The sequence below is a fragment of the Dreissena polymorpha genome, chromosome 9 (assembly GCF_020536995.1).
Source record: "Dreissena polymorpha isolate Duluth1 chromosome 9, UMN_Dpol_1.0, whole genome shotgun sequence".
Lineage (NCBI taxonomy): Eukaryota > Metazoa > Mollusca > Bivalvia > Myida > Dreissenidae > Dreissena > Dreissena polymorpha.
In genome coordinates, this window is record NC_068363.1 from 53,245,790 (window position 1) to 53,269,981 (window position 24,192).

The following is a 24,192-nucleotide window of genomic DNA, read 5'->3' on the forward strand; positions in this document are numbered from 1 at the left end:
AGGTGAAGATCCGTAATTATTAACCGATTTTTAAATATTATTTTCACATTTTATTTATAAAGGTTATCAAAAAACAATATCTATATATATATGCTATTGGACATTACAATAAAAAAATGAGCAATACAACTTGTTTTGAGCTCAAAATAAAGTGTCCTCCAAGTCAATTGTGTTTACAAACAAACCGTTTATTTACATCGCTGTTTACTCGGGAAAGAGAAAGTGAAAGTGACTCAGGTTACCAAAAATATATCGATGATTTTTAACGTTTTCCGGTATTACTCACAAAGTAGGTCTCTTCTAAATGGTTAAAACGTTTGTAGTGAACTAATAAGTTACTTTCTGATGGTAAAAAGTTGTTTAAAATAGAATTAAAATTGAATTTTATTTCGGCTATTTTAAGCATATGTCACCGTTCTGAGGCTACACATCACGTTAGTTGCAAAAATGTAAACATTTCTTCCAATTATGAAACGGGTATATCTTCCATAATTCTTGGCAACGTTGTACCTAAGCTGTGTTATCAGCAGTTTTTATGCAAGAGTAACTGAAATCCGGTGAAAATTTAACCAGTTGATATGCATAATAATTGGATTTGTCACCTTTATAGAGCCTTTAAGAGTGAATGCTTTTTTTTTATAAAATTTTTTAACATTTTATTTTCGCAAACAATTATTTTTGGATATTGTTTAACAAAACTTGAAAATAAGTCGTCTAACGTTTCATCTGACTGGTATCGCGAGCTACATAAATGTGCCAATTACGTCAAAACAGAACTGTATCACAATTACTATTTAATCAAAACGTACTACATGTTTGCAACAACAAAGGTACTCATTTATTTTTGTACTACTGTATTGCCACGATATTGATTAACATCGTTGGGGTTTCAAGTTGTTCCAAGTAGACAGTAAGTTGGCAGTATGTCGCTCGCAAAAAGTAAAACCGTACTACTTATTATATGAAAACAGTATAATTCAAAAAAGTCTGGTAAACAAAAAAAAAAAAAAAGGTAAACCTTTTGCAAAACATGTAACAGGTTAACTAATCGTTTCGGCAGAATAACCGGTAAACCGGGTAATATCTTGCATCCCTCCTTTTTAATTGTTAAGCGTGTCCAAACTTCACTTTTGATTCAAACACAAAGAATTCTTTGTTTTTCATCATTTTGATATACAAGCATAGATTAAAGAATTGAAAAAAACATGCCAACACCCACCCACAATCGAGCAAAACTTAAAAACGTACAGTCGCATTAACAGTTGTTCTGCACTTTCCTTTTCAAAAATTTAAATAGTTGAAATATATATATATATATATATATATATATATATATATATATATATATATATATATATATATATATATATATATATATATATATATATAATATGTATTAATGCTTGTGTCAGATCAAATATGTTTGAAAAATACATTTACTTTACTGTGTTATAGAAAACAAACTCCATTAAAACCAACATATTATTACATCAACACGACTTCGAAGGTTTACAAACTACTAATGAATCTACCGTCCGTTTGATCACTCGATAAACTTCGACCGGAAGTAATGACAAGTGCTTAATAGTACGGAATACCGTTATTGCCATCGTGGTTACACAATAAATCCAGAGTGCGAGAATGCGAGAACGCGATAGTACGATGGCGACAATGCGACAATACGATGACGACAGTGCGACAACATGATGGCGACAATGCGATAGTACGACGGCGAGAATGCGAGAACGCGATAGTACGATAACTACAATGCGACAGGGCGACAATACGATGGCGACAGTGCGATAGTACGATGGCGACGATGCGATTGTCATATCGTACTGTCGCCATCGTATTGTCGCATTGTCGTCATAGTATTGGCGCTTAATCGCCATCGTACTATCGCGTTCTCGCATTCTCGCATTGTCGCAATCGTACTATCGCACTGTCGCCGTCGTATTGTCGCACTTTTGTCATCGTATTATTGCACTTTCGCATTGTCGCATTGTCGCCATCGTACTATCGCACTGTCGCCATCGTATTGTCGCACTGTCGCCATCGTATTGTCGCATTGTCACCATCGTACTATCGCATTGTCGCCATCTTATTATCGCACTGTCGTCATCGTATTGACGCTTTGTCGCCATCGTACTATCGCGTTCTCGCATTCTCGCATTGTCGCCATCGTACTATCGCACTGTCGCCGTCGTATTGTCGCACTTTTGTCATCGTATTATCGCACTTTCTTATTGTCGCATTGTCGCCATCGTACTATCGCACTGTCGCCATCGTATTGTCGCACTGTCGCCATCGCAATGTCGCACTGTCATCATCGTATATCGCGTTCTTGTATTCTCGCCATCGTACTATCGCATTGTCGCCATCGTATTGTCGCACAGTTTTCATCGTATTGTCGCATTGTCGCCATCGTACTATCACTTTCTCGCATTCTTGCCCTCTGGATTTTAATGTGTAACCACGATGGCCCGAACGGTATTCCGTATAATAGCGTACGCTTCACATTATAAAATTCGTTATTAACCGACATGACAAAATCATCCAATCGTTATACATCGACTATCTACAGAATGCTTAGTAGGATAAATGCGTTTTAATCGCTTTCTGGTCGGAAGAGATTATAATCCAATGTTCCAGTTCGAATGATACATACATAAATTGTCATCAAAGTTATGATGCTAATTTTTTTTATTTAATTTTGTCAATTTACAAAAGGTGAAAAGGCCCCTTTAATCAGACAAGCGGTCTCATAATATAAAACACATCTTCATGTACGTAGTCACATGATGGTATTGTTTGGTTTAGTATATGCTTCAGACAGCACTTATTCGCACTTAAATAATTAACATTCTGAATAATCCAGACGTCTTACATCTTCCTTATAAGGAAGAACAATCACAGCTCTCATATCGTGGTTTAAGTGGGCAGGCATGTTAATGCTTTATACATACTTTGAACACAATTTACAAAACGTAATGTATCATTCCGCAGAGGTTAAATGATAGATTTGTTTAAATCAGTCTTTAATTTTATAAACGCAATAAATGCAAATAAATGTGGTATTGATTTTTTAATGTTTATCTTCCAATCTCCATTTTAACTAAATGATCTTCGTACTTTCAAAACTTTAAACACCTAATAAAGTAGTATTCTATAAGCGTTGATGACTCTAATGAAATTCACGGAAACCTAAATCCGCAATGACTTTAAATCGTTCTTTTGAATTTAGTCGAACAAAAATAGCATGTCAAGAGCAATATAACATATACGGTGTTTGAAAGTTCATGGGAGCCTTCCGCTCATTATAATTAAGCAAATCCAACATAGCCGCAAGATCAGTCACAAAGTTTTAAATGGCAACATTAATTAATAAGATATGTTCATATGTGAAACAAAAATGTGAAAACTTAACTCAACCTAGGTGTACATTGATTTTTAAGCGAATAATTCATTCAAGTGATTAAACAATACCTCTCAGTATGTGCTTTTCATAGTCAATTTATCAAGACACAAGAATTAAACACATAGTGGTATATATATATATATATATATATATATATATATATATATATATATATATATATATATATTTATTTATTTATTTATTTATTTATTTATCCCATTTTTAATCCGACATTGACCGTATAACACCTCATGGAATAAACTATGCGTCATTTTACAAAATTATGTGATGTCATCTTTTGGTGTACACGAAACTAGTATTCGATGTCTTGGAATAAAACATTGAAGACGCGGATTTTTTCGTGTAAATTTATCCTGGATGTAATTATGAAAAAGTGCATATTTTATAGATTACTTACCTCGGATGGAACTAATGAGACGAAGGATTTAGATCTACATGTATATCTAGCTTATTCGTGTTATTGATATTCAGAATGTGCGTGCCTATTTGGATGTGAAATTGTGTGTGTAGAACATATTGATGGGTGTGCATTTTGGTTCAGTAGTCTATTCGAATTGTTTTGCTTTTGGATGTAAGTAAACGTAAGGGTATTTTCTTTAATGAATACAATTTGCCTTTGTTATTTTATCAAAGAAAGTATATTCAGTAAGAATAACCCGTTTGCAACAAGTGTTTCAAAGTTTAATTGAATTATGACGGATTATCTTGTGTTGGGTCACACACTACAGGATGTGAAGGCTAGATCTAGACGCCTAGTTTTTTTTTATAATATATGTATAGAACGACTCTGTATGTAAATCTACATGTACATGTATGTTGACATCGACATCATTTTGTCAGGAGCAATCACCTCCCGGCGTTCTAAGCCTCGCAACATAAACTGTATTCGACGCTAACTTAGTACTCTCTCTCTCTCTCTCTCTCTCTCTATATATATATATATATATATATATATATATATATATATATATATATTGGCTCTGGCACGAGTTGTCATGTCATACCATATTTTATTAAACGAGTTCATGAATTTTGTTAGTAAGCGAACCTTTGGCGAGCTTACTAGAGAATTTCCTGGACGGGTTTAATAAAATATGGCACGAAATGACAACGAGTGTCAGATCTTTTTTATCACATGCTTTTAAATGAGCAAATTAAATAAATATTTACGCAAACATAATGATAAATCCCGAATGTTGTTTACATTTCGTGACGCCATTTGACGTTGCAACGTCATTTCAGCAAAATAACAAAATGCGAATGGATAATCGAACGAAAATAAGCCAATGAAAACGCTTAAAAAGTATATTACACATATATAAGATAAAAATTTATGTAATGGTTATATTACATGGGAAACAGGGTATATATATATATATATATATATATATATATATATATATATATATATATATATATATATATATATATATATATATATTTATATATATATATTTATCGTATATTATACGAGAAGAGTATTACATTTTGCTAATATAATGACGGTTAAGTTACGTATAATGTTACCATATAGATGACGATGACGATGAAGATAAGGATGAACAGGCTAGGGATGGAAAGAAAATTATATCTGATAAATATAAAGATTATCTGCAATCAACTTATGTTTAATGATCATCGACCAGAAACATCAAACGCACGGTGTTAAAAAAAAACTGTCATTTAAAAGGACCCTAAGGGCATATAATTTTCGTCGTTTTAGTTTACGAATTAGAAGAATATTATTTTCTCATAATGCAATGTAAGGAACGCTTGGTCGCACAGAAAGTGTGCACGCGGAAATTGAGTGTGTTTTGCGATTTGTCGTCATTCAGCTTTGGACAGTCGAACTGTAAAGACAAAGTTTAAGTTTGTTCTTGAGGTTCGCGGCCACATGGTGCTATTTTGGCTTGTTTAAAAAAAAAAGGAAAATGGACTCACCAAGTAAATAAAACAGAAGTTGTGGGGATTTCAATCCCATACAATCACAATTGAAGGATATTTTATCGGAACTATCCAGTTCGACGAATGAAGCGCATGGCAGTTCTCGTTCAATTTCTTCCGAAATGAAAAAAACTGAAGTATGCCATTGACATATAATGGCGATTTGAAAGGAGCAAGGTGCGCGACAACGTTGATAATCGTTTTTCTACGCAGTCTGTACTTCCGGTAGGCGGTGGAAGAGGTCGTTTTCGTCCATATGGGTATTTCGGGAACACTTCCGATGTTGAAAACGGAGCTGCATCCGGTGATACGGGGTTTCCACTGAGTTTACCAGAGCAGTTGCCTCAGGCCCCTGCTTTGCATGCGGAGAGACAACCCACTTCCGGCGAAACTGCCCACATGTCAGGGCCGTTAGCAGCGTTACAGAAACTTCAATTTCCCGAAAGTGAATGCTCGATGCTAGGCGAAGAATCCATCAAAAAAGAGTATAATTATAACTTGTTAGGCCCCATTTGTTGTAAATCCGTTAACCGTTTCGGTTCATAGTAACGGCAAAAAACGTCTCATATCGGATTTAAGGGAGGTTAAAAAACATGCGTTTAGCGCGGGTCGACGTGCCTGTATCGGCTGTCGTGTAAGTAATATATATTGGAATATATTTGTTTGTTTTTTAAATGTGGGTTCAAAAATTGAACTTTTTATAGACATGAATTTGTGTGTTATAATATGCTCTTGCAAAGGCATGCAGATGATATAAACGCGCTGCCTGACTTCTTGTTTGGAGGGGTTTCTCTGCTGCCGGAGTTACTCAAAAAATCAAGAGCTATTTAATCGTAAAGTGTTATTTTCCGAAGGAGGTAATTTCGGTTATAATAATAACAATGTCTTGTTTAAGGCGCTTGCCTGAATAATGCTGTCTTTAAGCCTTCGATGTAAAGGAGGGAGATTTACTCGTGAATAAGTATGCGCTGAAGTGTTCAGCGATTATGACGCTTGCCTTAATAGAAGCAATAGTTGGGTACGTGCGTTTAAGAATGGGTCGACGTGCCTTATCGGCTGTAGTGTTTGTAATATATTTTGGAATATATTTGTTTGGTTTTTAAATGTGTGTTCGTTAATTGTACTTTTTATATAAACACACAAAAGAAACTCTTTTGAATGAGAAGCGATTTGAGAAATCAAGTGCATGTACTAAGATAGTGTTTTCAGACGCTGGTGCCGTCGGTTTTGCGGGATATAAAGTCAAAACGACAAATGGGGTTTCCCATGGTGTCTGGACCAATTACGAATGTACAAAATCTTCTACTTGGCGGGAATAAGTTGCTATGCACAGAGTGCTTTTGTCGTTAGGGCATTTGCTAAGCCAGCAGAAAGTGAAATGGTTTACTGATGATCAAGGAGTTTAAAGAGAATATGTACGATTTTTATATTTGTTAAATTGTAATATATTGATAAAAATAAGTTGCAATAACACAAAATAGGCACACAAAAAATACATTGAAGACGAATTTCATAAAATGCAGCAAAGACAAATTAGCGCCCCGAGCCGATTGTGACGATGATATTTCGTACATATTTTCCTACAATTACCGAAGCATTCGTCTTTTTTTAGGATCGGAGTAAGTGTTCCTGTGTCGTATGAATAGATATCGTTGCAGGAAATTAAAATGATCCGTATAACTAAATTTAGGTTCACATCGTACATGCATGATATATACATGCTGGTACATTCGACTGTACAGACATTTTCGATTTCGGAATTAAATATCTTGCTTATTTCGCATTTTTCGACACATGTTCTTAAGTTTTATTTTAATTTATATTGAAATATATGTATAATAAGTTTTTTTTACACATTTTTTATAAATTCATAAATATTTGACACAATTGTGCATACTCTCTTTAATCAATTGCTAAACAGGGATTAATGAAAAGGGATTTGCAAGACGTTGCATACGGTATTTTTCAATTTTGTAGGAATCACTCAATATCGCTTGAAATAAGGTGGATTCCTAGAACTGAAAATAATAAGGCAGACTATCTGTCAAGAATATCTGATTTTGATGATTGTGGTATATCTGATATAATATTTCAAATGATTGTTTTGAAATTCGGTAAACCAGATATCAATTGGTTTGCGTCATATTACAACGCTAAACTACTACGGTTCTACTCTAAGTTTCGGAACCCTTCTTGTTCGGGGGTTGATGCATTTTCAGAAGATTGGGGAACTAAATTTGGTTTATTTGTTCCTCCCATAGCTGTTATTCACAGAGTTATTAAGAAAATGGCGTATGACAGAGCAATTGGTATACTGCAATCTGAACGCATCGGACAGTGGGCTACACCACACCGTCTCTCTGATGTACGAAGGCGGCCGTCATATTGGATTTGGAACTACTTTTGAAAACAAGATGGCGGCCCGACAGTTTCAAACCTGACGTAAAGAAGAAACATTAAAATGTGTTGTTTGTAGCTCGTCTGTTTCAAGATTACATTCTTTAAATAATATTAAGTGTAAATCTGTGAATTCCCACAACATAATAATGATAATTACACTTGTTTAAATGGAAAGTTTCCATTTAATATGCAAATAAAATTTTCATTGTTTTTTGATAATTTTCTCTATCTCACACACACGCAGTAATTTTTTTTTGTTTTACTTCATGTTATGTATCATTCGTATTAGGGCACCATTATTAGGTTCACAAGATATCAGATGTCAAAAACCAAGGCCGATACTTATGTCCTGGCAATTTATCATAATTATAAAACTTTTACTTTGAAAAGAAAAGGGTTCTTCTTTGTTTCTACTACAGAATCAAATAAAAACGTTATTTTTCGTACTATATTACAAAATCAGGATATACGCCAAATATCTTTTTAGCTCCACTGGCCAAAGACCAGCAGGGCTTTTGTCATGGTCCTGTGTTCGTCACGCGTGCGTCCGTCCGCGCGTTAACTATTCCTTTAAACATCTCCTAAACTACTGGTCCAATTCTGATGAAATTTCTCAGGAATGTTCCTGGGGTGAACTTCTTTCAAATTTGTTCAAATTATTCCCCTGGGGTCAAATTTGACCCTGTCCCAGGGGTCACAAAATTGAAAATTTGCTTATATAAGGCCTATTTTGTGAAAACTTTCAAAATCTTATTGTCCATAACCATTGAGCCTAGGGCTATCAAATTTTGTATGTAGAGACATCTAATAGTCCTCTACCAAATTTGTTCAAATTATGCCCCTGGGGTCAAATTTGACTCTGCCCCGGGGGTCACAAAATTGAACATATGCTTATAAAAGGCCTATTTTGTGAAAACTTCAAAAATTCTTGTCCATAACCATTGGGCTTAGTGCTACCAAATTTGGTATGTAGTTACATCTACAATAAACCTCTACCAAATTTTTTCAAACAATGCCTCTGGGGTCAACTTGGACCCTGCCCCGAGGAGTCACAAAATTGAATTAATGCTTATAAAGCACCTATTTTGTGATATCTTAAAAAATCTTCTTGTCGAAACCATTCGGACTATGGCTACCAAATTTGGTATGCAGTAGCATCTTATAGTCCTCTACCAAGTTTGTTCAAATAATGCCCTTTGGGTCAAATTTGACCCTGACCACCGGGTCACAAAATTGAACATTATATACGCGTATATCTTGCTTATTTTGTGAAAACTTTTAAAATATTCTTGTCCTTAACTCTAGGACCTAGGGCTACCACATTTTGTATGTAGTGAGATATAGTAGTCCTCTACAAAGTTTGCTCAAATTATGCCCCTGGGGTTAAATGTGATCCAGCCCAGGGGGTCACAAAAGTGTACATGTGCTTAAATAGGGCCTATATTTAAGTATTTGCACATGCCGAGAATATAGGCATTAATGACTACCCTTTTTTTGTTAGAATCAACATTGATGCATTATTACTTAAGCAAAGTTGAACTCTTTAAAAACTCGATGACTGGGGGACTGAATTTTTCATGTTTGTTGCTTACAATTTACTGGATATATAAATGTTTATGGCGAACAAATGCCATCTCTCTTTACAGGGAGATGGTGTTTTTTCATAAATATCCAGGTTATTTTGTATAAATAAGACCACATAACATATTAATATAGTATAAAATGAATTCTGAGCTATACATCTATGATGATGCCATTATGTGTTTCGCTGTAAAAAAATACAGAGAAAATAGACTACAGCTGCATGTCACAAGAGTTGTTAAAGGGCATTTTTACAGTATTGCCCCGGACTTTTGCCCATTTGAAGGATAATCTTATAAAAAACTGATTCTTGGTTTAGCGTGCATAGGGGATGGAGGAGCTTTTATTGGTGCCTTTTAAAATAGTTTTTGTTTTATAATTGAGAAAATTGAGTTTTAAAATGTATACAGGATGCCTTAAAGAAGTCAAATTCCAACAATGTCTTTGGTTTTTCAATTAAAAACAAGAGATGTGTTTGTCAGAAACACAATACCCCCTATTGTGTCGCTTTAAAGCCATATATTTGACCTTTAAGGATGACCTTGACCTTTCACCACTCAAAATGTGCAGCTACTTGAGATGCACATGCATGCCAAATATCACGTTGCTATCTTCAATATTGCAAAAGTGAGGGCAATGTTAAAGTTTTCAGACGGAAGGACAGACAGACAGACTGATGGACAGTTCAAAAACTATATGCCAACCTACAGGGGCATAAAAAACTGTATTCTTAATTTGTTTATAGGTGTTATTGGTGTCTCCACAGTATTGGAATAACCAATTTATACTTAAGGCTAAAACAGGGCTGATCCATTATATTCACCACGAGGTTCATTAAAATGCTTACTGGGTCAAACATGCAGAATGGGGATACGCGTCGGCCTCTGCCGCGCCACTTCTTGTTACAATTGTTGCCTGCACAGTTGACCATATTTAGTGTTTTGGTTTCCCAGCTATATAGTATCGGCCTGGCCAGAATAACAGCATCTGGAATTAAGTTGCCTAAGCTAAAATATAAAAAATACCTGCCAGAAGTACTGTATGGTTGCCATCATCAAATGCACAGAAAGAATTGTTTTTCAAATTCAATCAAGCTCTCCACTGCGAAACCCTTTAGGTGTCTCAATACTGGTTATAGTAAACCCCACTGAGAGCCATATGGCCTTTGTCTGTATACAGTTTGTGACTGCCTGGCTTGTCACTATAATGTGTTTTTTTTGGGGGGGGTCTGAGTGGATTTTACTTTTTCTTATATTACACCGAAGAGTTTTCCCTGTACCACTGTACAGTGCTGTACGATTGTTTACGGTATAGAACCTAAACATATGGATTAAATCTCAAAGTTTGTCGCCCTGCAGAACATCCGCAATGTTGTACCGATAATTAATGCAATTAAAGAAATACTGGTTCTTTAAGTTTGAATAATGGTGTTGTTTACACTTCATGAAACAACTAATTGGCTTTCTAAACATTTAATTAACATTTGAATATTTTGCATGTAATTACAACTAATGTTTAACAATAACAGAAACAAATATTCTATTATATTACTCCTCAGAGATATTGGTCCTTCTATATCTATATTATCAGTTAATGTAGTGCAAATTTAATGGTGTGTAACCCGAACTATATTTTCGGTGTAATATCTTCCGCCTAGAGGCGTTAGACATATCCTTCCACCAAATGCACCCGAGAGACGATCGCCGATATGGCGGAATTGTCCGAGGTGTCCCGATTGGGTATACTGGTGTGTCCTTGCTGGAAATCCTCACTGTATTGGTCGTTATTGTGTCCGAATGGCTTGTTTATCGATAAAATTGTTGATTGGTTTGATTTGCCGACTGAAAACTAATAACGTCTGAACAGTTTTACGTTGAGCGCAAAAATGGAAAAGGAATGTTTAGAAAAACGGATTTGAAATTTTGAATGATTGCGTTCAAGATTGATTTTCGTACATAAACACGAAAAGCTAAAAGGTGGTATCACCTGTATATTGTGTTATGCAATTATGTTATTTGCTTTAAACATTTGATGTAGAAGGCGGTATCGCCAATATTTGATGATTGTCATTGCGGTATCGCAAGAATGACAGTCATGGTATTATTTGCTTTAAACATTTGATGTAGAAGGCGGTATCGACAATATTTGATGATTGCCATTGCGGTGTCGCAGGAATGACAAGGAAAAGTTTGTTTGTATTTTATAAGTGAGGTCATATGACATTCAAATGGCAGTGTTGCTTACATAATTTAATGATAGTAATTAAAGATTTATATTGAAACAAAAGTCGGATCGGAAATAATTGTCTTTAATGTATCGTATGAACGATAAAATAGAATGTATGTTTTAAAGTGGTTAGACAGTTGTTAAATATTAACTGTATTGATATTGGTGTAAGTTATCCGATGATGATTATGTATTGTGTAATATATATTTGACTAATCAAGGTTACAGTGTCAGGAAGACAAACAGAAAGATGTATTATACAAATCTTAGAGAGCTTTTTCTTGAAGCTTTAAAGCCTCATGTGAAGGATGTTTTTAGATTTTGTTTGCATTCGCTTCGATCAGGAGGCCCTACTTTTGCAGCAAATAATGGTATTAAAGACAGGCTTTTTTAAAGACATGGATGATGGGTTAGCGACAGGGCTAAAGATGGTTATATAAAAGATAATGTTCATGAACGCTTCTCTGTGTCTGTAAGTCTATTATACGTATATTTACAATGACTTGGTTATGTATTGGTATAAAAATGTTTTATTAATTATTTGTTAAGTATTGTAAAGACAAATACATTTTTATTTTTATTACAATGTCCCATTCTTTTTTTTCAGTAGACTGTCCAGATGCTTTACCAAATACAGAAAATGTATTGAAAATTATTAAGTCTTGTTTTGTTTATGGAAGTACATTGTTGATATATCAGAAGTGAATGGAATGGTATTTAAGGAAGTAACTTTTTGAAAACAAAAGTATATTGACTTTAAATATACTGAGACATAGGTTGCCATTATAAAATTAAAATAATTTTACAATAAATGGGCCTGTTTGTTTACAGGCATGAGTTAAATACCAATTTGGGGTTTGGTTTCGATTCTAACTTGTTTGCTAAGTTCCATCGAATGTCTTATATTATTAAAAAAAGTCCGTCATATATTGTGAACATGGATGGACACTTGAAGATTAAGGTATGTAAAAGGCCAATGCAAATAATACCATCGAGTTTTCGTCCGAAAAATCATGGAATGGTAATATTATATAACTATATTGTGCATATTTTAAAACACACTTGGTATATTAACCACATAAAACCACCATGTTTAAGACTATATGTATTCAACATATTTCATCCATATACGTAATAACACATTCTATTAATTATTAATATAACTACCTTTAAATCGTGTAATTAACGTTTATAGATGCACAAATGCGGAGCTTGAATTTAGTAACATTAACTTTAATAGGAACATATTATTTTCATAGCCAAATTTGGGTATTTGCCCATGTTATAGATGATGTTTTTGCATCATTATTCAAAGAATACATTTGCAAGAATTTCTTTTAAATTTGAATTGAGTGTCACGGTTAAAAAAACAAATAAATGTAACGAACACGTACATCAGCATATTGCGTTTTGGATGTTTCTTAACAATAACATATTTGAACCAATTAAAAAAGAGTTACTATTAATTTATGTTTCAAATAAAAAATGTGTCTTTGTTACACAGTTATACCTTAAATGAAAGCAGTTGATTATTTCTGGGTTGATTAAAATTATGAACACATACAGGAATTTTGAGTGTGATAGTAACTTGCTTAAGGGAAACCTACTTTGCCGTCTTCAGTTACGTTACAATATGTTTTATAATCAAATGATTATTTTCTTTGCAATTTTGCGATAATAAACTTATAGAAGCTCCTATATGCATATGAATGACAAAAGCAATAAAAATGCTTCGTCATGTATAAGTTTTATGTGTTTAGCTATTTATTTTAACGTATGCATGTTGAGACCAAGACTAATTAAAAATATGAACCTACTCTACTCTTTACAAATGGCATCACAGAGAATGTGTGTTTTCAAGGAATTATGGCCGTACATTTTTTTTCCAGAACTGGACAAAAAGCCACTTCACAACTGGTCTCGAGTACGTCACAGCCGTTAAGTGAAAATTAACTGCTGGACCAGGGACTCAACTAGAATTACACAAACATGTATTTTTGTGTATTCAAATTTATAAAACCTATCACACATTACATTGAGCTTAACTAAGGCCATTTATTTTGGACTGCGCGAAACATGATCACGTGTATTGCTATCATTTTGTTAGCAGTGTTTGCTGGTTTTGCGATGGTTTTATAATGTTTTCGTTCATTAAAGCGTTGTTTCATTAAGTTTCTTCGACAACCTATTAATTGTCAACATGTTAAATGGTATATAAAGTGCCTATACACTTAATATCGAATCCTGCTTCCAGATACATCACAATAATACATTGTTTTAAAAAAAACATCGATTTTGCGATTAAGCAATACATGTATATCAAAATCTTTTTGCTGATTTCAGGCACACTGTTTTAAGGACTATTTGACAAATTTACAAAATGGCGACATACTACAGATCACACACATGTAGGACTTTGATTGCATTAACGAAATTGACTCAGCAAAGACGAAAACCCATAGAGAGATATAGGACTCTATACATATATAACACCAACCTCGTGCGTTTGAGTCGAATGTGGCCACCTTATCTGTCTGACATTTAAGGGCGTTTGTCATCGTCTTTAACAAGCACCAAAAAGCATTTCTCATTAAACGTGAATTTTGCAAAATTTCTATATGATAAATCAAAGGATTCCGTCATAATTAAGAAAGTATTAATACATTGTATTTTTGTGTTTTCAATATTTTAGCATCTTCTTGAATTCACACCCATATTGATCGTATGTACGATACAATAAGATAAAAATGCAACTTAAATTTAAAAATAGCGACTTGAAAGTGATAACAATAAAAATATTAACATAACGTAGTATCAGTATTAATTCACATATTATTGGAACGTTTACAAATAAGAAACCATCTGGTGTTTGTTAATAAGTAGCTCAAATGCCGAGGCATGACTCAAATGTCAGATGTACACGTAATGCTTATCGAATCACATAGCCTACTCCTATCATTTGTGACTTGGTATACGATACCAGCACGTGGACAGTGTTCAAGCTTTCGTGGGTCACAAAATATTCTTCGTTGTGTCAACGATGTTCCACATCGTACTCCGAAGTGAATGTCATGCACAAATAGCGCTCATGCCCACGTGCAAATCATGATTTCAAGCAGCAAATTTGAAAATCGGTATTTAGATTAGTTAAACCCGCTTAAATTAAGCTCGCTTGTATTGTTAGCCGGTGGCTTATAAAGACACACAAAGTCGAACCACTTATTGATGTATTTGGATAATTAATAAGAAATCTACTTTGAGTATATAATCCGGTTTCTATCGAACAAAAGGAGGGTACCCTATATAAGTCAGTCAACATGTATTTCACGGACGGATGAAGCATAAAATGAGATTATTTCAAACAGCATTTAACTAATTAACAGGACGGACGATCATCGTTTAACCGATGATTATTCACACAATGCGACTAAACCGCTAACGTTCTTTATGGTATAATGTAAATTACCATTCATTCAACATGAAATATTATGATTATAAATATTGTATATTAAAACAACTCACTGTCGTATCCCCCGAGGAGACTCTCTATGACGCCGTTAATAATAACGAACAGCATCAGCATCACGAAGACGAGTGCAAAGTTCATGGTCAATTAGTACAATAACATGCAAAATCCGTTTTAATTGCCTCGAGAAAATGCAGTCAACTTTCGCGATATCTAAACAAATACTTAGTTGAACCTTTTAAAATTTAATTCGCGTATGTTAACAACTGTTGTTATGGTTCCATTTATTCATTAAGACATATATAATATATAACAGTGAAGATAAATATTTCTGATACCATTATATTATATGTGTACTTGATTAGCAGTGATTTAGCAAATTCGTCACTAATGTTTTTTTATTGATTGTTTAAATTCTGTAAGTTGAAACAACGTTTTTGATTTTTTTCCCTATTATATGATTGTCCTTTAATTACAACCATCATAACCCTATTTAAGGGGCCTTTTCACAGATTGTGGCATGTATTGAAGTTTGTCATTAAACTGCCTTATATTGATAAATGTAAACATTGGATCTAAAACTATCCAGTAAAAAATCAAGAATACAATTTAACAAAAAGAAAAAAGTAACCCTTAACAGGGCTCGAACCACTGACCCCTGGAGTACTGGAGTAAAAGTCTACCACTTAGACCACTCGGCCATCCGTACTCTTATACTCGCACATGTATTTTATACTTTATATAAGCAATCCTCGTAGTTTCACAAAATATAACGACAACAACAGAACTCTCCAAATTATTCAATCGCGTTGCAACGCTTTATAATTTTCAGGTTTTTAATCGATAAAAGATACATATAATGGTTATTTTAGAGCATGGTAAATGTTCAGTATTACTGTTTCCTCACAAGTATCAGAACTAAAACGAAAATTTGCGAATCTAAAACAACCTTTTTTAATTTTGTCAACTTACCAAAACGTGAAAAGGCCCCTTTAAAACAAACAACGAGTATGGTACATGTTTGATAGTTGCACATCCTGAAGCTTATGTTTACTTCCAAAACTATCATTGTTTTCATAGTCATGTTAGGATTCTAATCGACGTGCTGAAAACAGTAACTTTAAATGTTAAAACACTAGACTATAACAATCAATACCGCCTCTTATCAATAAAAAGCGATATTGATATTTATTTACACTAAGAATGTTAGCCATCCATAAAGTATGTTTCAACAGCCCTTATACAAATTTGAGATAGCGGGGAACGTTTTTTTAGCTATTCACGTTCTGTATATCCGCCTTTCGGTCGGTAACAATCTTGCCATAAATCACATAATCTTCACTCGATCTTCACCAAAGTCCATGAGTTTGTTTTCGGGAATAATGTCAACGCATAGCTCTACAATCAGCCAATCGACAAAATCATTGGTAGTTACTGAATTTACTTCAATTAGCATTTGTTAACTGTTTAAAAACAACGTTAAATGCAAAAATATCAGTTTTAGCGGCGATATTGAGGATTTACGAATGACTATCCTGCTTAAAGAACGTAGTAGAAATAAAGTTTAATATTAATATTTAGGCACATTGAGTTTATCTCATGAAGCTTGATCAACGCAACAACGCTATTTTAAGACTGGATGTCTGCAAAGGTCACACTTGTAAATTACAGACAAACTGTTAATTTGCAGGTGTTTTTGTTGAGTTTCAGTGTTTGACACTGGTGTGTTCTCGGTTGAGCTAGTGTCCGTGTTATTTACAGAGCTTTTTGAAGCGGGTGCTAATGTTGGTGTTGATGTTGTTGATCAAGGACAGTCAATACTACATCTGGCTGATGTTTACGACTTAAAAGAACGTCGAGAACAATTCATTGTTCATAACAAAACTAGTTATTGCGGGTTCGGATGTTGTAGTACATACACTGAAAACCGTATCGACCTCTCTTTGCCCACACCATACACGGTCATAACATGTTATATGACATGTTTACAAATGCAGTGTCGTTTGACAGATGGACGCACTGTTCCAATGAGTAAGTAGCTGCAGCTTTGTATTGATTGTACTGTCACATCACAACGGTTTATCACTTCCACAACAAGAGTACACATATTATCCATTGGAGTACTGATTAGCGAAATGACATTTAGTTCCTTACATGTGGGTATTATAAGGTTTCGAGGTGGCGTTTCAACTGGTTTTAAAACTGATTTAATGCAAACCGATCTTGTTAGAAATTGACAGAAAATAAACATGCATTAACCTATGTTTTGTCAAAATAATACAATTGATTGTTAACATGATGCAATGAAATTATTAAAAACTGTGGCCATGAACATTTGAAGACAAATTTGACCGCGTCACTGAATGAAAAAAAAGTTGTTAAAAGTGCAAAATGATGATTGTTTTTTTTTTTAATCCGTTATTCATTATAAGAATTGCGTAAAGTTAATATATACATTCATTTAAACAAAGTATATGCCCTGTGTTTAAGCTTACATGTGTATTATGATAATGATTCATTGCTTTAACCCTACACAATAAATGGGTGTGTTTTAAATAATCGCTTTAATCGTTTTGTCGGCTTTAAAACTATCGCCTTCAAAACGCATTCACTTCACTGAGAAATGTGCTTTGCTGCTGAACCATTATCGATTGTACACCATGCATATATAACTATTTAACTTCTACTGCCACAGTTCCTTACAAAGAGATACGTGTAAGTTGGAAAACATTTTTTATAGCAGAAACCGATATTAGTATTAGTCTCTTTGCAAAAAGACCTTTGGACGATCTTGTATGAAGTAACGCTTTAGCACATACTGATACAAAAAAAATATGTTCGAAAATAATATACCATATATGATATGCAACGTTAACTGCTTCAACTTGTTAAAGTTCTAAAGTATGTTAGCTCGAAACGTAATATGTCTTCAATTTCGGTTAAATTAATGGCTCGAAAATCTTAAGAAGTGAACCTCCAGCTGCTGCAGCAGTATTGCATTCTTATTTTACACAATTTCGTGGTCCTTTATTTATGGCAAGTGACCAATTTCCAAAACAGGACGGAGGTGACCAATTGCCAAACCAGGACGGCACAATACGAAACAACATACAAACATAGTAGAATAAAGCTGGGGTCACCGCCTTGGATCGGTCAATGTAAAGCACTGGGGGGTTAAACCGGTTTTAGAGCGCTCAACCTCACACTTGGCCCAGAAATATTCATGATACATATAAGTGTAAAATTTAACCTCATAGCATTGCAACTCAAATTAAACAATACATAAAGTGTATTAGAACGCATTCAATTTAATTAACATTTACATGTAATTACTCAATGGTAGGAAGGAGACCAGAGCATCAGAGTTGCAACATTTTTGGAACGATGAAATGAAATTACGAACAAGTGTCAACTACATCCCTGCTTTTTACAAAAAGAATTTAAGAATATGGCATCATATAGTAAACATTTCAGATCATCATTGTGCAAATACATGACGAAGCAGCAATATTGGGTGTAAAAGATCAATATTACATAGCTGGATTGTTTATGTGACTGTATGTTTTTATGAACAAATCATCAAATCCCTCCGGTATGATATTATTCAGGTTTCACAGGTTACACAACTGACAAAGCAATATTTTTTATGACAGGATCTTTATCAACACTGTTTGATTAGAACAAAACTTGTTTGCTCAATCGTAAAACTTGCTTTCAAATTTAGCTTTTGATTTATGGGGTCCATGTTGGTTCAACATGTCAAAAAAGTATAAATTCAAATAAATGTGATCATTTTGCAGACTTTCGTTTGCATTTGCATTTTGATAACGGAGCAGAACAGATTATTATAATAAGCAGACACAAATGTACACATGGCGTCTGGTTTGGGTGCGAATGTTGGGTTAGCAAGCGACGCGGAGCATGATTCGGTTTGTATTAAATGTGAACTTAAACATTTAAATACAGAGGCAGACTTTTTCTGTCAGGATTGTTTTCAAAGCATCTGCCAGAAATGTGTGCGGAAGGACAGAACTCACGAAGGGCACACGATGATTGGAAAGTCGGAAAAGCACAGGTGGGGCATAATGGATGAGTTTGAGAGATGTGACGTGCATGCCTCACAGGTCCTGACAGAATACTGCAAAACACATAGGAGCCTTTGCTGCAAATTATGTGTTTTACATAATCACAGGTAAATCCGAAAGTTTTGGAATCATAGCTAACGAACGCATATTATATAAATTAGATTAAAGTTGTGCATAATTTAAGCATGGTCGCCTTTTATAAGACGTTAACGCTCAAATGAGCACATTTAAAGACGTTCGGTAGATATTCAAATCGAATAAAAGTTTTTTGTTATTTGTATAAAAACAAAAATCTAGGAATATTAGACTAAAAGAACTGCGTTAGTTCTGATTAAATCGCAAATGTATGCCTTCGAAGGTGTTAATATGGTAAAAGCACTGTCCGTCCGTGAGTGGTTTGGTGTTAAGTTTGTGTTTATTAGGGTGTAATGAAACTACGAACCACGACATAATAACTCAGAACGACGAAACACTTACATATTTCACAGCTAAGTCATTAATTAAGTTGATTTCAGTTTGAATATGTTTATTTGTTAAATAACAACATAATAATATGATGTTTTTGTGTTATTGAAATTCGTACAAAGTCATCAAATAATATATTTTCAAAGTTGTTTATAGTATTTTTTCAATTTCAATTGTATGAGTTCAGCGATAAATCTAAATGTTTTATGTCTCGGTGGTCCTAACACTCCATCAATAGATTGCATAAAAGTGTATATACATAATAGATGTTTGTTTCCGATAATATTAAGTTTGGAAATCGTTAAATTATCATTAGTATTATATTATTTATAACATGAACAACTTTTAATGTAGTGAATATTTATTTACATACAATTGACAGCTATTATGTACGGATGTATGAGTTGTTTAGAAAATTGAACACTGTATCAATTTATTTAATTATCCAACTCGAAAAACAATCGTGACTTTGCTTAATTGTGTTGAGGATGTTGATCTGTTTCGCTACAATAGCTTTGTTTTCGCTTTATAAGCATTAATGTCCGAATTGAGTTTCGCTACATTTAATATCGTTTGACCAAATGATGTTGCGTTAACTCTACGAATCAAATGATCTAATGCAAATTTAAAGATCAAATGCAGATGGCTAATGGTGATTTTGCAAAATTTTAAAACATGAAGGAATGATACTGTTATTTCAGAAAATATAATAATATACCAAGGGTCAAGTGCAACTTGAACGGTCTTCGTTCACAAATCAATAGCTAAAACAAACGATTGAAAGCATTCATTGCAGGATGTTTTCAAAATCATATTGAAAAACGTTATTAATCAGAGACATCGAAAAGTTCGAATACTGTTGGTGAACGATTAATATAAATATCTCTTGGTATGATTATTATTGTACAATGTTTCTGCCATTGGTTGCCTTTATCGGTTAAGTGATAGATAACTTACTTTATATCCATATAGTTATTATATTATATCCAGGATCGTTGGAGCAACGTGGTCCTTTGTTTTTGTGTTGTTTAAAGGCTAATTTCGAGCGAAAAGCTCTACTTATAAAATATTTAAGGGAGGGGTGTAAGGAGTGAAAAGAACTACAGCGACTTTAAGGAACCCATTATATTTCTCTGAAACAGTACCGTAACTACAATATGTTAAATAAATGTGCATGTCCGTTTTGAAATATGCTATGCATTATTGACAAAAAACATATTTTAAAAGTCATTAAAAAATACATAAAAATATTAACGTATTTGTTTTATTTAGTCATAGTGTTCCTCACAAAGAACTTATGATTTCTCTTGACCGAGTACTTGTATAACGCAGTTCATTAACTTGGGTTGAACATTTCCAAGTCGCCGTGGTGTAGTGGTTATGGCTTTCGCCTAGCGACCGGGAGGTCACGGGTTCGATCCCCACTGTGGGAGCGTTCTTTCGGTCTTCCCCAAAGACACCAAGTACTGTTTCTTAGTCTCAGGAAACAGACTCGATAGTGTTTCAATAAGCATTAGGCTTTACACTCAATCGAGCTAAAATAAATAGGTTTAAACTAACATCATGTGTAGTTTGAGTAACTTTTTGTAAGCGTCTTGATTACTGAGTATTTTTGTGTTGTAGGCTTAGAGATAAATATTTGTCTGTTGTCTGGTATCCTTCGAAATAATTAAGTAGAATTAAAGTATAATTATAATTACAATTCTGTTTTGTTAAATTTTTATTAATTATGCTATTATATAATTTATTTAATATTTAAAATTGAATAATTTAAAATTGAAAACACTATATCGAATATATCACATTTTTAAATGTGTATAATACAAGTACACAATCATAATTTATTCTACCTTTGAACCGTACTTCTTAGCCATTTCCAACAAAAACATCATTATTCATATTGTACCCGTTACCAGCTTTAATAATATGTTGTGGATGTGTGCTACTTAAACGATTGATTTTGCATAATAAGTATTGTATATTGAACAGTTGGTTTGACATTTGCAGTAGCGATATATATTGGGAATTTTACATGAAATTACGATTATATTTATAGATAAGTGATTGATGCTTTAGTTCTTGTAACATTAAAACATATAATGCGATTATTTGAGGGATTTAAGTAATCAATTTTTAGTAAAAGTATAAGGGACGTATATGCTATATATTTCAGACAGTGCGATACTTTTGATCAAATTGTAGTCGTTTCGTAAGGTATTCGGACCACTGAAGAGTATAAACATGTGCTTCATAAGCTAGACACGACCGTACAGGAACTACGTCAATATAATGACTCATACACAGTTCAAAAGAAAGAAGTTTTAGCCTATGGAGAATACAACATTGAAGAAATAAAGGATTTCCGCCACAGAATCAATAGTATTCTTGATCAACTAGAACAAGAAGCTATTGCCACAGAAAAGAAACAAACGCATGAAATTGCATCACAACTTCAAAGCCACGCAGACGAGTGCGTTACACTTCAAACGCTTCTTAATAACAGACTGAATATTATGAGTTCAACGCATAACGATAACCTTGCATTTATACAATGCGAGAAAGTAAGAGAGATTGTTACAAGAGCACAGTTACATATCCAGAAAATGGTGAGAAGAGAAGGGAAAATTTCAAATTTCAAAGGTACAGTTTTACTTTTCACAAATAATCTTATTGTGTGAGAAATGCAATATATGCACATATTTAATTACACTAAATTTGTATCAAGGATGAAAATAATACTTGATAGTTATTTCAAATATTAAAGAAGCGCGATAATGCGACACTATTATTTTTCATAAGGTCACGTTTAATCTATAGAACTATTGATAAAGCGTCATCAAGTTTTATTCGGACGAATACTCATTTAATATTAACAGTTGGTTATATTTTATTTAAGTAGTGACTAATAACATATGTGCTAAAAACATATGTGCATTGTTCTTGCATATTTGTAATAAAATAGTGTTTCAATTAGAATAGTTAGAGATGTGTTGACATTTTCTCCATCTTGTTGGTTCCGTGTTTGTATTGATATTTATTGAATCGCTCTGCTTATTTATTATTTTGCTTATGCATTACAGGAAACAATCATATTATACAAATGTTGAGTGGTAAAGAAAAGTTTGGCGAATCATTTGTAACAGGTTATTATGCATCGTCCGTGTGTATGAAGGAGGACCATAGTGTTCACGTTGCTGACGATAAAAAAACATGCCTTATTAATGCAATCAGTGAATTAAATAATTCACAAATAGCGATCACAGACTTTAACAACAACCGATTGAAACTTCTGGATGCTGTCTTCGAAATAGTATGTGTCTTCGATTTACCATGTGCTCCTAATGATGTTTGCCGAATAAATAACAATAGTATTGCTGTGGCACTTAACAATAATACACTACTTGTATTCAATGTAATAGAATCTGGATTCAAGTTGATCAGACAAATAAAGTTTCCGTTTAGCTGTAATGCTGTAGCTTGCCACAAAGATAATTTATACATCGCAGCCGACACTGATCTGTATACGTCGACTGTCAAAGGACATAATCGAAAGAGGATAAACAATACCACTCTAGAACCAGGTAATCTTTTTTTAATTTACATGTATTTAACTAATTTTTTCAGAAAGCAACATAATATATTACTTTTCATAACAAACTACATGATGTTAAGTTAATTTTATTTGCATAGGTTCCGTCAACTTTTGCAAAGTCAGCAATGATGGTGGGCACATCTATATAACTGGTAACAACGAGATCGTGATAGCAGATATATCGTCTCATAGTTTTGACAGAATTGATAAACATCCTGGCATGAAAGATTCAAGAGGGATGCACATAACGGAATGTGGTAACGTGTTGGTATGCGATCAAGGTAGGCAACGCGTTTTCATTATGGAAGGGAAAAGGTTATCATCTTTTATTGACTCTTTAGAATATTGCCCTCCTATGCCCATTGCGGTGTGCTATACACGTCATAACCCGTGCCTGATTATTGGACACCAAGACAGGAACACAATAACAGTGCTTCGACTTAATATATCCATTTAAGGTTAATGTTTAAACGCGTTTAGCGTTCAGTATTTAAAAAGTTAACCATTAACGCTTAAATTTTGGAAAAATGAAAACACGGGCATCGATTTGCTTGTACCATGTGTTAAACTTCGTTACTTTCTTTATATAAATAACTTCAGAAGAGCAGTTGTTTTCAAAGGATACCATGTGTTTGAGTTGATTTTAAGTTACACTAGTGTTGCTTTTGAAGTCGTTATGTGTACAAATTGTTATAATTTCAACCTGTTTATATCGACAATACCTTATAAGCAAAGTGAAATCATCATTAACCATATCATATCGTTTGTGAATTCTTGTGTGTTTTTTTACTTGTCAAAGCGTTTTGTTGAATTATTGATTCGTTCGAAAATAACAAATCACATGGCCAAATTTTACAACAAACAGTTTAAAACATATCGAGTCGAATCAATTCAACTGCAGCCCTTTAAGGGAAGTTGGATGTAGATTTTACAGTGAATGCTTTAATACCAATAAAGTACCAGTTTGTTTCAATGTCAGATTTTAAAGACTTCA

At 33.7% G+C, this 24,192-nt stretch overlaps 1 protein-coding gene across 1 annotated transcript; it reads left to right on the forward strand.

Moving 5' to 3' along the window:
- The first annotated feature begins 21,801 nt into the window (after positions 1-21,801).
- Positions 21,802-23,797, forward strand: LOC127843681 (uncharacterized). Its single transcript, XM_052373396.1, has 3 exons — positions 21,802-22,246; positions 22,687-23,187; positions 23,297-23,797. Exons 1-3 carry the CDS (start codon positions 22,120-22,122, stop codon positions 23,653-23,655), a joined length of 987 nt encoding a protein of 328 aa, XP_052229356.1. The 5' UTR covers positions 21,802-22,119; the 3' UTR covers positions 23,656-23,797.
- Positions 23,798-24,192: the final 395 nt, after the last annotated feature.